Genomic DNA, 16,007 nt, shown 5'->3' with positions numbered 1-16,007 from the left:
AATGTAAACCCATGCCAAAAAACTTTTAGTTGTATACCCATGTTGATCAGCGTATGTGCTTTGAGTATGTGAGAGTAGTTTGAAATTGAATCTTTTTTTCGCTTAGTAATTAAAAGCACTGTTAAGGAGAGAGGATTCAGTCTAACAATATGACATCCTGGCAGACAAACAGAATTCAGAAAGCTCATTTGCCCACATGCTAGACCTGTGTGAAGAGGCTGAATGTTTGGAAACACTTTATCTGGATATTACCTCTTAATGACATCACAAAAGACTTATAAAGCATACATAACATAATTGAAAGACATACACAGACATTTTTTTCAGTGCTTATGTAGAGAAATGCAGGCAATGGTTACCATATGTAATGTATGTTACTATGTGTAGAGCAACAATATGAGAGGGACTCATTACAGGGAATCATGGAAGCAAAGCTTTCTTTTCAAAAGCGTTTTTTTTTTCATGCTGCTGAGGGCCAGAAAGGTTGCATCCCTTTCATATCAAATCACAGACCAACTTATTAAACGAATGAACCGTATATAGATGGCGAGACAATAAAGGACTATTTGGTTTTAGCATATATCAGTCACTCATGATGTCATATGTTGGCAGATAGATTAGGTGTATGGCTCATTAAAACATGCCACTGTAAAGTCCTCTGTGGACGTGTGCACCACTGGGGCACTTACACAGGCGACACAGATATGAGAGCTCTGAAAAGGTATGGAGACGTGATTTAAATAAACATTCCTAAACTTCATATTCTTTCCCGTGTGTCTGGAATGGAATGGAAAGAGTGTGTGCAAGCAAGCTGATGTGCGAACCCATATCAGACCTTGTGTGTAATTCTTCCTAGAAGCAGTGTTGCCCAGTGGAATCAGACTGTCACTGTTATGAGATACCAAATGGCACACTATTTACAACTGTCCATAAATACTTGTTTAATACGTCTGACATACTTGGGAGGCTGGTTGTCAAAGTGGAGGGTGTCGGGGATCGGATAGATCAGAAAATGAGTTGGGAATTTAGTGACTGGTATATGAAAGATCATGTTCAAAGGACCAGATCCACATAATTAAATATCAAAGGATCAGTTCACTTTCCACTAGCATTAACAAGCATGAAACTTGAGTTTCTCTTGAGAATTTAGGTCCTCCTTGTTTTTTGGTTGATACAGCCCATTCTTTAATTAGACGGTGAGAGCAAAAATGATGTCATACATAAGTTGGTATAAACGCAGGGTAGCAGGAATTCTGGATGCAAAGGCCAGAGTTGAAAAGCCTTTATGTAAAAATCCCCAGGGTTTGAAATTAATACTAATTTTGTCATCAGGAAAATGTAGAATTTGTTAATCAGATTTACAGTGGGTTACAAGTCTCTACAGTCAAATTTGCACCAAAACCTAAATGTAGTTTTGTGTGGGATATGACCTGCAATGTTTTTTTCCCCTTTAAATCTAATAATCCACAAACCTTTGCATGTAGATATCTTCAGAAAAATAAAATAAAAATGAGAATAGCAGCTCTGAAATTTCTTACAGTTTTAAATCTCACAATTTGTCTAATTTAAGCCTAGAGACTCAAGAGAGTAATATTTGTGCAATGTTTTTTTGTGTGGTTGTTGTTTTGGTAATCAGAACAGAGCCTAACAAATATAATGGAAAGTTTTGCCACAGGCAGTTATAAACTGCAGTAGAAGTTGAATTTGTTTGATTTTTAAAAAGTTGGCAAATACCTGCTACGCTGTCATAAATTAATTTCCCTTCATACCTCAAAGACACTTTTACTTGTGACAATGCTTGGGATATTTGTCAGCTTCTTTGCTTGGCTTTCTGCTCAATAGTTCCTTAAAGGGAAGGATACAGACCCATTTGCTACTGTATACTTAATATCAGTCCGGCCTTTCTAGCAAATAAAGTAGGACCCTGCATGAAAACACCCAGATTCACACATTTGTCCATGTTTAGAACTAAAGGATATAGCTAACTGGCTAAGTCAGATAGCGTGGTAACTGGCCGCAACTTGATACTGGGACAGGGCTCAGCTGAATTCCTTTCAATTTGTTTGAGCTCTGAAGGAAACTTTTTTTTTTTTTTTTTTGCGTGTGTAGACTTAGAAGCTTAGGGAGTCACTAACTAATAGTGTCTTGCACATGTTAGCATGCGTACAGTCATCTCACGTACTTGGGATGTTTGCGCTGCCTGGTAGCTGGGAAGCTTTCTGCTAAGAGGAGAATTAGAAAGGTCCAGTGTTCTAATTTATAGAGGTATCTCCACTTGCGTGCTAGTATCCCTGGCAGCTGGATTAAATAAGACAGGGATCTCGGGGGATTCACAAGAGCGTGATAAATTTTGATTCCATTACAACACCACTCAGGCCTGCTTCAGCCACACACCCTGCACCTTTGTCCTTGAGTGATGGCCTTTGACTGATAACAGCCATATTCACAGAACTGCAACTGAAGAGCCAGAATAGGACAAAGAGAGAGGGAAACACAGAAAGAAAAATAAGCCCTTATTAATTGGTCAAGAGAAGCATTCATGATACATTTTGTGTCATTGTTGTAATGAAGCTCATTATGTGTCATAATAAAATATAGGTTGCTTGAGATTTACTGTTTAAATATTATTCAGTGCATCAATTATCTCTGTTGTTTGCAACAACTATGTATAATTTTGATCTCTGTTCTATGCATCACTGTGTCTGTAACCAAAAAGAATACAGGAGTACTAAGTTTGGCATCGAGAATTTAAATGTACAATGTAGCGTTACAATAAACATAAGCATTGCAATACACATCCATTAGTGCTCATGTATACTTATTTGAATATGCATCTGTTCTTTATGTGATACCAGAAAGCTGTAGTGATTAGCAGGTCTATTTAAATGTGTGTGAATGAACCTTTACATTTTCCATAAGGTGGGTTAACTCCCTATAGAAGAAGTAACACGTGGAGATGATGCTCTCATGCCACCTATGCGGTATGATGGGCTTGGAATTTGTCAGTTGGCATGTGTTTAAAAGACAAGCTCATCAACCTTCAGCACACGGGCCATTCCTGGGCCATGGTCAAACTACTTGTCTTTCAGTGGGCCAGTGCAAGACACCCTATTCCGCCTGCCATATCTCCAGCTGCTTGAGCTGTCAAAACACTGTCTGTCCACACTATGTAAGAGGCCAAAGGTTAATGAACTATAGGACTAGCCAAACACAGAATACAGGACTGAGAAAACTAAACAGCACTTAAAGCTGAGCTGCAGAAGCCTCAGTCAGTACCACTTTATCTCTCCTTCATGTGGAGTGAAAGGGTATAATGTGAGTCATTCTCTTTCTCTCATTCCTTATCTCTGACAAATATTTGTAATGGCCTCTCGGAGTCTCAGGAGAGCCTGAATGAACTCAGCTTCCGTTACAGCTACTGCTTCCTCTCCACTTTTCTGTCTAACACACACTTTCCCCTCTTGACTCATTATACTGCAGTGGCAGCTAAGATGGTTCTTCAAAACAGTCTCTCTCACTCTTTCATTGTCTGTTTATTGGTCTCTAAAATTAACGTGTGCCATTTGCCTACTGAGAGTGTCTCAGAAATTGAGGAGGGACAGTAAAACTTAACTGATTTATTCTTGAGCAGTCACAGTTAATGCTGCCATAAAGATGGCTGTGAAGTAGACGCTGAAACGGACGTGTTGACAGCTTTAAGACTGTCGTGTGACAAGAATAGCACACAGTGTATAGACTTAAGGACGTACACTCTCCTCTATATGCAACATGGCCTTCATTTTCTGGGCTTAACATGTTTATTTACTTACAACTAAGAGAAAAGACTTACACAGAAAACTGTGATATGATACCAAAAAATTGTTGTTGCATGTACATTGCTTGAGCATATTCAAAAGGCACACAGTAGCACAATTTGTCTTGTACAGACTACACTCACAAGCTATACTCACCTCTCTTGTTTTCACACCTTGTTGGTGTGCACTTAGCCATCCTCTAGCCCTTTATCTATGGTCAGTTTCTGACCACGGAACCACTGTCACTGTCGGCTGGATATTTTTGGGTGGTGGACCACTCTCAACCAACTGACACATAAAAAAACCCAGCAATGTTGCTGTGCCTGATACACTTGTACCAGCGTGATGCCCACTGCCATGCCACTACCAGCTCAGTGTCACTGCCGTGTTGAGAATGGAGTGGCACCTGAGTAATATCTGGTCAAGAGCAGTCCTGTGGTCGGGAACTGACCACTTGTGAATGGGGTAAGGAGTGACTGACAAATTGTGGATGGCAAACGGATGCAGTCTGTAATTGTACATCCATATAGTGTGCTTATAACATAGATGTACTTCATACACCTCAAGTGGCCGGTGTATAGGTCCAAGGTAAGTATTTCTGATAAAGTGGACGGTGAATGTATGTTTGTGTTTGTGTGTGTGTGTGTGTGTGTGTGTGTGTGTGTGTTCATTCTAACAGGGGCACTTGTTGGATAACATAAATTATCGAGTAACTCCAGCAACGAGTACCACAAATAAGCGGTGGGTAGTACCATTCATAGAAGGGAGGAAATCTACATTATAAAAAGTCAGTGCTCACAGGACAGTATAAGCATCAGCACAGTAGTGTGCTTAAGGCACTTCAAATGTGGGCTGACTAGACTGTCCTGGCAAAACAGGATTCAGTCACCGGTTGGAATGGTGGATTTCATGGAAGAACCGCTCAACAGCACTGACCTTCATACAACATGAGGAAATCTGTAGCTAATAGACTGTGGCTCATTTTCCAGCGAAAACCCCCATGAGATTTTTGCCACAAGTTGTTTTTTTTTGTTTTTTTTTACATAAATATAGACCAAATTTTACAGATTTGGATAATAGAGAAGTCTAGATGTATCAGTGTGATTTAAAAAGTAAGCTATTGTCACGGTCAGGCTTTTCTCCATTTCTCCATTAACACCCGTTGAAAGGCAGGCTATTGCTGATACCCCAAAACGCTGTAAACTTCCCAATGTCCAGGATTAGCATTCCCAATAGAAAAGAAACGAAGAATGAAAGTGACCCTAATTACTGAAATGTGGACTGCTTTTGTTATTTGGAGAATAATGTCTCTTTTTGCCTTGGACTGAAACAAACAGAAGGGCGTAGGATAACCATGGCAACAGTTTACTTACCGTACTGTACACCCAGCTGAACACACAATCTAAACTCTGGCATTCTCATTAATTAGGGAGTGCTGTAGATTTCCTGACATCTTAGCACTACCCTCATTACTGACCTGCAAATTTCTTGGCAGTCAAGCAAAAATGCACATCCTTACCCTCCTAACTGCCACTTCATCACCTACATAAGTTAGCGCAAAGACAACTAATTTATCCTCAGTTTATTGGGGGTTACCATGGCGTTTAAACCAATTATGTGGGTACTGCGGTTACTAGCAAGGGAAAACACGGATGAAATTCAGTGTGAATAAGTCACTTGACAAAGATAAAGGTCATGTGATTTATCCAGCCAATAAGAGACCCAAAAAGATGCTGGGACACAGATGTGCAGACAGGCAGAAAAGGTCTGGCAAAGAACATTTATAAAGTTAGAGTGAAAGGACGGTCAGATCGACACAAAACAAGAATAAAGAGAATGGGAGGCTTCGATCCTACACATTTGTCTGGTGGTGTTGCTTGCAGTTTGCTAATGGGCATCTATAGACATGAAATGGCAGAATGACACATTTGTAGAGCCACTGTCCTCTGCTTGTGCAGCCAGCAGCTGGAATCAGTTCTATCCACATTCAGTTTTTTCATCTCATACACTCAGTTATGCACATGTTTTATTTTCTGACTGAAGGAAGTATGTGAACCTTCATTTACTGCAATAGGCTTATACTTTCGGTAAACGTGAGACTGGATAGTGGGTAATTTTACTGTAAATAATATTTCCATCCAGCTGAGAAGCCAGCTCTGAGTCAGATCAAGACTGACATCTCTTGTCTCTTTATGGGCCTGTAACAGGTGGAGCAGCATGAGCTCATATCACATTTAACAGCTAGTGTCATTAACTTAATGGTAAAACTTTCATTCACATCTAGCAGGGTGACACGTTTGCATAAGATAACGCATGGCTGAAAGTCTTTCCTAAAATAGTTCTAGTGTATTCATAAAAATAATCACTCTACTACATTGGGTCACCAGATATGGGGTGGGCATTCCAGTCCCACCTTCCAGCCCAGCACCTTGGAGAGTTCCCCAGGAAACAGGCACCAGGACGCATGCCAGCCCTGTCCAGCACCCTGGATAGTTCCCCAGCAGAAAGCCTACAGGAGCACACCTGAGGATAGAGAGCCATCACTAGAACTGGAGCTGGTCCTACTCATAAATTGGAACAGCAATAATAGGCAGTCTACTAAAACAGACCAAAGCCAGGATATTCACGCTCAGCAATGCTGAATCGTTTTAGGGTAGTGTTTTAAGCCTTTCCTAAGGATATTTCATATCCTACCGCCTAATTAATCCTAATTCAGCTATTTCATGAGGATTTGTCATGTATTAGTGATGGCAGGTGGGGATTTAAGTTTGAGCCTTCTATTACATGCTTTAGGCACTTTTAGGTAGATGGTGGTAGTCGGTCAAAGTGAAAAGAAGACTAAAACACACACACACACACACACACACACACCCCTACATGTCTTCACCCAAGCAACTGTTCAACAATGCCCAGACTGTTAGCTGTTAAAACTGTTAATCAGTTTACTAAATGTCACGCACTCTGTATAGACAAACCAACACAATAAACACTTGATCACACTATACACATAAATTCTAAATATAGACTCGTGAAAACTGAACACTACACAAACACACACACACACACTCATTGTTATACAGTTCCATTCTAGAGCGCTGTCATAGTAACCATTCAACAGTGCCCAAGCTATTAAAAGACTATACCTCTCCTTTGTAGCCTACTAACCAACACAGTTATACAAACACATACACAAACACATACCACAAACACTACATACACTCACTACAGGCAATGCCAAACTTGCATGCACACACCGCTGGAAAGTAGCCAGTCATCAGTGTCACCAATAGCCACTGCTCTTACCAAGACAATTAACAGTGTTACTGCGATGGCTGGAAACAGTATTGCTGCTGTTAAACATTCAGCTTTATTCAGCCAACTTGAACTTTCTTCACAAACTTTCCTTTCTAGTTGTTCTCGTGTTGTAATTGCAAGAGCACATCTCCATCTACTACTTTTTAGCTAGAACCACCAAACCAGAACATACATTTAGGCTAGAATGCACTTGGTTTTTACTTGGTTTTACTGCAGAACACCATAGTTATTGTGTTGGGCAATTTTTCAACAAGAAAAAAAGTCCCATAGACTTACAATGGTAAAAATGCTAAATTAAAACAGCCTCATGATTCCAACACCTATAACTGATGGTGTTTCAATGCCCCATACCGGTCAGTCTCAGCCTTGACCTGCTCGTGCAATATATATTATCCTTTAACTCACTTGCGTGTGTATCTAGCCTGATAATGAACTTAGTGGTGTCACTTACGCAACAGTCAGCTCCTTAATGGTTATTTGTTTGGTTTTGTAATCTGCCTGTATTGGAAGTCTTACTGTTTACATTGGACAGATCTTATGCACATCTTATATATCAGTGGCAAAACTACATCAATATTTCCTTTTCGACTGTTCCATCCAATCATCCTTCCATATGCTTTTTCCACGCGTCCATCCATGCTGCTGTAAGTTTTAAACTGCTGCACGCTATACGCTTTTTAACCACTCTAAACTATCGCTTCACCATACCCTCTTTTCCAGACTTCCACTCGTCCATCAGTTTTTATTCTATTCTTACTGTCTATGTCCTGGATCATCAACATTCACAAATAAATCTGTTGTCACATTTGTCTCCGTCACTCTATTTGCAATACATCTCATAACTACAGAACTGCCCTGTTACCTGTCCTGTTGAGACTACACCTGAAACAATCTCTAGACAACTAGTTGACCATGCAGCAGTATTTTCTGTGAGTAAAATGTACATTCTTACAAAGCAGTCATTAAAATTCTCAGACTTATTAGTGCTTACTATTTCTCAGTTATTCTTTAAAAACTGTGACACCTGTACACTTGATTTTTTTAAGCCAATTTAAAGTTTGTTCATAAACTGTTTATGCACTTACCATATGACCACAAGGCTTTTACTTTCCTAAGGTATACCCCCTCCCCCGCCCGGAAAAAAACCAAGTATGTTAAAGTATGCCAAAAATTACATTCCAAAATCTCGCCATAGAAACCATTCAACAATGCCGCAACTATTCCAACACCATTATTCTAACAAAAAAGACCCAATGACATCAGTGATGTAACACCAGAACATTCTAGAATGTTCCCATAGAAACTATTCAGCAAGCCCCTGTAATAAGCACAATAAAGTCCAACAGTGTCCTTTTGTTAGCTTAATAAAGCTAACATACACTACAAAGACACATCTTTACTATACACACATTCATTCACAAGAAAAAAACAACTACATAAACTACGCAAATACATGAGCACTAAACGAAATACATGCAAACATGTACACATACACACACACACACACACACACATATAGTCACCCACACATAGACAAACACACTCACTCATACATTTTCCATTACTGAACACTTCCACTGTAATCCTTCTGTACTCCATACACACACTCTTAAAAATAATATTTACTACTCAGGTCCCTTGATACTAAGCAATTTTTCTTAATCACTGTCATAATTCAGTCCCATCATTTCACAGATTTTCAGCTTATTTGCAGACTTCGTATACTTGTTTTAATTTTTTTTTTTAGATATATGACTTTGCTTTGCTCAGGCTTAATATTGCTCTTTTCCCTAAATTTTCTATTACTGTCTCTTACTCTCAACTGCCCACAAGAATGCAAACCTAATGCTAGTTCTCCTCACCCGACAGACGTAATGAGGACTAAATGGTCCCTCCTCAGAACTGGTGGGAAAAGTCAATAACCAGAGTGGACTCTGCTACACTAAGGCAGCTCTCCTTGCTCATTTGGGTATGAACAGTCAAATGCGCAGATTTACTGAGGCAGTTAACCCCAATTAAACATGTTAACATGTACAAAACCAACAGCACAACGAATGGATTTGTTTTTCACATTGGCAGTGAAAGTCTACAGTTGAATGGGCCTGTTTAAGGACATTGCTTTTCCTCTCATTAGTACTGCCTCAGCTTCCAATCCAAGTGTCTGACCTACTCGTGCTGAGATAGATTTTCCTTCAGTATTTTACCATGTATAACTGTCCTCCTTGATCCTTCAGTATTAGTAATATGTGATCTGGTAATGATTGGTTGTCTGAAAAACTCTCCAGAACAGATGTCAATCATTTCTGAGGGAAAGTAGGGGAGAACATCATCACCCAAATTTGCTACTTGTATTCATGCTTTTGTGGTATCTCGTTATTCTAATTCACTTTTTATTTTGCTCATGACACCAGCTCTATGCCAGAGTAGTCATAATGGACTAGCTTTGAGTTTCTAACTAGATTAGTTAACCAGATTTGTTAGACTAGACTCTGGGTTTTGTGTCTTTGTCATGCTCTGAATAGTTAGGTTGAATAAAGCCACATATAAGGCCTCTTTTGTTTGGGTATAAGTAGTTCTCAATCCCTGTAATTCATAAAATCGCTGATGAACCCCATGTTAGAACATGCAGTTACAAGCAGAGCCACAGCGACAAAGTGATTCTCTCAGTTCTAAAGTGACAAACCTCTCAATTCACTGAACTAATTGGATGAGGGCTAAAGTGCAGGAGAACTAAGCCAGTCATAAAAGAAGTAGTCTATACATTAAGTCAGACCATTCAATGGGATATTCACTTTACTGCATGAACAAAACCAGAGCTAAGGGAAAGAACTTAAGCCTCTTAAAGTATGTGAATAGTGCAGAGACAAGTTAGGACTACATGGTCTCCCGGGGTGGGGGCCTAAACCTTGTCATACAGATTCTACAAATTAAGATTTTAGTTCCAAGTTAAACTAAACCATGTTCATCCTAAGGCACTACTTAATCAAAGACACTACAAGAACAGAGACATACATTTCCAGTGGTAGGACAGAAGCAAACTTCTCCCATTAGCACTGCCAACCATTGTTTGTCCTACAATGCACACATTTTTTAGCTCACCAAAGGGCCCCTGTGAATACTAAACCCACAGACAGATGTAATTGGCCTAGGTGAGTCAAGTGTTTCATACTTTTGGACTTCAGTTCCTACTCCACCTGCTTTGATGGGTATCAGAAGGAGCTCATTAGAGATCAGTGTGCATGAAGCAGCAGCACAGAAGATTTCATCCTGACAGCTGTTTATACTTTATGTTCATAATTAGCTGCAGCAGTGGAACAGAATCCAACCACCGAGATACAGGATCAAGAGCTTGAAAATGTGTAATGTAGAAGTGTTAAACAAAGAGAGTTGTATGCCTGTTACATGTGAAATATGTCAGACTTATTCAATGAATAATTTCCTTTACAATTGACTGCACAACAGACAAAAAACATTAAAGAAATATTCATTTGCTTTTTTAAGTTTTTAATTTTTTTTTTTTAAGTCGTGGAGGTAGAAGATCTTTGACAATTAGGTAAACTGGCATAGTTTAACACAGACATTTTTATGTTATTTTAAAAATACTTCCCTTTAATCAAAACTACTCTGAAATATTGACAAGATACAGCATAACAGACTAACAGGTCCTAAGGCATTGTTAACAACATTTTCCTTAACGCAAAATAGATTACTCTTCACAGTTCTTATTTAACTTTACAGACACATTTTCCCCTTAGCTGAATTTTCCCTGACTCAGTAGATGAATAAAACATAAAACTCTATCAACATCACAGTGAATAAAATTATCTTCAACCAGCAATACATACTATTAAAATAGAGGGCTTATACCACTCTAGTTTTGTTTTGGCATATAAGTGATAGGGAAGCGCACACAGCTATTGTGTCCTGTCACTAATATGGAGGGCAGCTAATGGCAGCCACTTGTCGTGTCAGCCTCTGAGGTCCACTTGCAGAAAGTGTGCAGTCTCCATTCAGTGTATGAACAAAACACTGTGGACTACTTTGAGTTCGAGTGTAGAAATGTGTAATCTCTATAATCTTTCAGTGCGTTTTGTGCTTGTACGGTTGAAAATGCATTAACCATGAAGTTGATTTGGTTGGGAGTTTTACAGTGTTGTTCTAATTTTCAATATGTGTATTTTTTTTTTAAACTTTACAGAACTCTACAATATACTATGCTAACATTTCCATACACCTGCAATATATCAGCACACACTTCTACCAACCACTCAAAATTGTTTTGACCTGTGATTTATTTTGGGGAGAAGTGTTGATGAAAAAAACAGCTAGAAGGAGAACCTGCAGGAAAAGCGTAGAGGGACTCTGGTGTGTGTGGCTTTAAGGGATTCTCCAGTCGTCTGCATATTTTTCATTAAGCCCACACCTCATTCCACTTCTCAACTAATCATCAAGCCCTTGTTTAGCGCAGTCAGCTGCGATAATTAAACAAAGACACACAGGGCAGGAAGGCACTGTGGAAACTGACTGAGAGCTAGTGGCCTGCAGTGCCGTTTGGCTTTGGTTGGGCTCCCTATCTCAGACTGGAGGAGGATTCAGTATACCTCCCTCCCTGCCCTGCCTCTGGCAATGACGCTGAACTGGGTGAGCTGAGTCGAGGGCGCCTTGGCTTTGAGGTGCGGTGCTGCAACCCTTAAGGCCTGAAAGTCCTTGGGAGAGGAAGAAGAAGATAAGGAAGACAAGGAAGATGGGAGGTCATGTAGGTGAGCATGACACTGGATTTGACCTTCTACTACAGGAAAGGGCAGTCGTTGGAGTGCCTGTGGAACCAGGCCAGTGATGAGTCTGTGAGGGACACTGTGCAAGAAAAATCATTTCGTTAGCAGAGGAGCCGCAAAGACATGTCCTTGATAAACTCAACCACAGAGTTTGGCATTGACCATTATAGCATTAAATGGTGCTATAGATTTTTCCTCACCTTGATGTTTCAAACATGTGACCAGAGTACCATTAACTTGCATTAAAGCTAACATATTAACCTTAATTAGACAATTCAATTACATGGACTTAGCAACTTCAGAGAATTAACCCTGAATTCTCAGAACTGCTTCTTCAAAATAATTTTCATTAGGAAAACAGAAAAGTCGAGGAATTTTAAAGTAGATACTTGAAGCAGAATATAGTAAAGAAAGATAAACGTGCAATTTTAGAGGAACTCCGGATTCTAACTAATGGAGTGAGTTTCTGTTCTCATGACACTCACCTTCTAAACATGGGGTGTATAAACACAGGTTGTCTGAATATGGCCTCTCTCAAAAAAGAGCCGTGCCCAAGTGGAAAGGTTAGGTTAGTCAAGGGTGGAAGCAGCTGATGGGAGGAACTAGTCCAAGTTTTCTCCATGACTGGATGCAACCTGGCCTGAAAAGCTGTGTCACCCAGGGTGTGACTCAGGAGTTGTGCCATGCCTGCAGGCCCAGGGAAGGAGAGATCCAGTGGGTGTGTCTGGATCCCTACCTTCTCCTTTTTCCTCCATTTTGCTCGACGGTTCTGGAACCAGACCTTGAAGATGGGGCAGAAGCAGGGCCCACTGGTCACTATCCAATATCATTTTGCTTATCAATTAAATTTCAAAAAGATAGACCCCCCCCCCCCCCAACACACGCACAAGAACGTACACACACAGAGTAGATTTGCAAGATTTTATCAATAGTCCATTAAGCATTTTACAGTTCTGTTCTTGACTGCAGTCCCATTTGTAACTTCTGTGTACAGTCATTATAACTGCACTTACACTTGGTTCTCACAACATAAACAATGCACAGACAAATGGCATTGCTAATATCTTCATTAGAAATGCTTTTTATCACTGACAAATTATAGAGCGTTAATAATATAACAACAACATAAACTATATTTCATTGCTGTTGTCATGGGTGTTGTGTTTTCTTTTCCTTTTTTTAACCAGGATTTACATGGTACAAGAAATCCTCACAAAGTAAAAGTGAATTAGGAGACTAAAAACCCCAAATTATAAAAATGACACCATCTTGAACATGCTTTATAAAGGTCACACTTACTTGCACACGTGCCTCTATGAGGTCCAAGCGCATTGCTATTGCCTCCCTTTTAACAAGAAAAAATTATAAGGATTTTTCAGATTTTCAGGCATTCTGAATAAAAACAATAAAAAACATCAGAGGTATCATCTATTTATGTGTTTGTCAGAGTATCATTGAAGGTGCTTCATCAGCTCACACTGCAAAATGAAAGAAGCTATGAAAAGATAATAATCCAATTGGTGGTGTAGTAAAATTCTGTTTAATTATATTAACAGCCCTCATTAATTTGCTACTGTTTCAGTAAAATGGTTAGAAAGGGGTTGCCCTTCATTCCTTCAATTAACAAATGTAAGTTTCAACGTAAAATGTCTCCTTTGAACTTGTCGGCAGATTTGATTTTGTTAGGTTTTTGCAGTTATGTCTGCCTATCTGGATATGTTGTTGTCAACCAGCTGCCGCGCTGCTGGAGGAGGACAAGCAAACACCACTTGAGGTCTGTTTTGTGAAGTGAAAAACAACTGCTGAATAAACATCATCAAAATAGTTTTCATTTGTATTTTCCTCGGATTCGACGAGCACGTAATTAAGAAGATTGAACAGGCGTTTGTCCGTTGGAGCAGTCATTCATTTCTGTTTGAAATATCTTTCACTGATTGCTTGAATGGTTAGAAGGAATGAGAAGTTCTGGTACGTTTCTGATTATGGCAAGTGACAAAAACAATCCATAGTTTTTCTTTTTTTTAGGTTGAAAAAATTCGAGTTTGACAAAGAAATTCGAAAGAAATAAGAGATGAACGATTATCAAGTAACTCAATAATTAGAAAGCAATTCAAGCGTATAAAATACATTAAATAATCAGAGTGTTTTGCTCCACTTTATTTTTCCTTTTACTTCACGAGTTTTTCTTCTTCAAACTGCATGCGGACCTGAAGGATAGAGCAGCTCCTCTTATCCCAGTGAAACAACCTTCTTCTTCCAATGGCGTAGTCCGCCAATGCAACCATGACGTTACAGTCTATCCGAACTCACTGCTGCTAATGCTAATGCCTACATTTTATCTGAAAACACCTTCGCAAGAAGAGGGTGGTTCTCCGGCAAATAATCAATGAGAGTGTCGTTTGCATCCACCTCATGAAGCTTAACTGACATTTTGTAAAATACATGAACAGAGAACATACGGTCAATAGCCAGCCTGAAACGAAGAGCAAAAGCAAAATGAAAGAGAAATTGGTGAAGCAAAAAGGAAAAGCAAAACTTAACATGAGAATAAGGAAACCAAAAGTTACTGCGTTAAGCAAATGAAAAGTGAATTCGTGAGGTAAAAGAAAAAGTAAAAGCAAACAGGTGAAGTAAAAGGAAACGAAAAGTGGGACAGAAATGTTCATATTGAGGTAAAGGGAAAAGTAAAAGTAAACGAAAAGTGGTGCATAAATGCTCGTATTTCCTACCTTATTTCTAATTTGTTTTCTCTATTGTCATAAATGTTTTGCTGTTTCTAAATTTATTTAGGCCTGTTAGTTGTTTTATTGATCTTACTGAGCCGATCGCTTCTTTCTGCGTTTTATTTAACAATTTGTCCATTCGTTTTCATTTAAATGTGGGCTAATTTACCTCAGTGGATTTACTGACTACCCCTTCGTCATTTACTTGGCACTCTTCGTTTTCCAAATACCATTAGTGCCCTTTCAAAAAAAGGCACAAAAACGAACAGGTGCAAGGACCGACTGCAATACCTTGTGAAGACATCCGGGTAGTGAGTCTTTTGGAACGCTCTCTCCAGTTCTTCAAGTTGATAGCTGGTGAAGGTAGTCCTACATCTCCTCTGTTTTCGCTTTAGCATCCCTTCTTCGGTGTCACTCCCTCCAGATAAACTAATTCTTTCCTCGCCATCATTTAAATGTACATCCTCCTCCTTGTTTAATGCCTCAACATATCCAGGCGATGAATTTGTATTTCGCTGCGGCCACTCTCTGGAGGCGTCCTCGATTGACCTGTGTGCAGGGCTTGAGTGTCTCTTGCCATTTGAAAGCTCGTTGTCCGGATAGGATTTGTTAGGAGCAATTCGAATCTGTGAAACTTGTGTGAATTTTAGGCTACTGCTGGTACTGTCTTGACTTCTCTCTTCGACGCTTGTTTCGTCCTCGTCCATGTGAGCGTCTCCCCCATACTTAGGCGAAAAGTGCATATCCATGTGGACGGAGGGGCAATTTTTTGGGATGGCTGCCAACGCAAGTAGCAAAGTGAGTTCCAGGATTCACTAAGATGGTTGTAGGCCAATTTATGATTTTCCCAACACATAGCAATTTCTTACAGATTAATTTTGTTATATTTTAGAAAAATGTTATATTTTTATATTTGTTGTATCCAGAACGGGCGAAACGATACGAAACTGGTGGTTTGAGCCATCCTGAGACCACTAACCGCTACGATGGCTCTGCTCAAAAGTAGACCAAATTGTTGAAATATTATCGATAAAACGATAATTAACCAACGTTCAGGGAGCAACCTTAAGTAGCAAGTTAAGTTACCACTTAGGCTTGTCGCATTGTATCCAAGCTCCGTGACGAGCAGTTACCCAGACCACTAAATCAGGCTAAGAATGTTACAATGGGTTTTCATAAGTACTGTAACTCAGCTCTGGAGACTGGAGAGCTATATAAAGACAAGACAATAATGTAAAGCCCCAGCTCCAACCTGCAGGGCTAATTTGTTTAGTTATGCGTTGACCAGTAATGGACGCGTATAAATGTAAGGTATTTGTCCATGGATAGCCCAGTAGTTGTTGGACCGTCCAATGGCCTTCTTTAAAAAGAATCTAGAGTCGCTTCTGGTCCAAATCATG

At 39.6% G+C, this 16,007-nt stretch overlaps 1 protein-coding gene across 1 annotated transcript; it reads right to left on the bottom strand.

Moving 5' to 3' along the window:
- Nucleotides 1–6,174: 6,174 nt before the first annotated feature.
- On the bottom strand, nt 6,175–15,356 carry arxb (aristaless related homeobox b). Its single transcript, XM_030783068.1, has 5 exons — nt 14,899–15,356; nt 13,184–13,229; nt 12,370–12,665; nt 11,711–11,951; nt 6,175–6,303 (listed from the first exon to the last, which is right to left on the bottom strand). Exons 1-5 carry the CDS (start codon nt 15,354–15,356, stop codon nt 6,175–6,177), a joined length of 1,170 nt encoding a protein of 389 aa, XP_030638928.1.
- Nucleotides 15,357–16,007: the final 651 nt, after the last annotated feature.

Source organism: Chanos chanos, chromosome 8 (assembly GCF_902362185.1).
Source record: "Chanos chanos chromosome 8, fChaCha1.1, whole genome shotgun sequence".
Lineage (NCBI taxonomy): Eukaryota > Metazoa > Chordata > Actinopteri > Gonorynchiformes > Chanidae > Chanos > Chanos chanos.
This window is presented reverse-complemented; position numbering and strand designations above follow the sequence as displayed.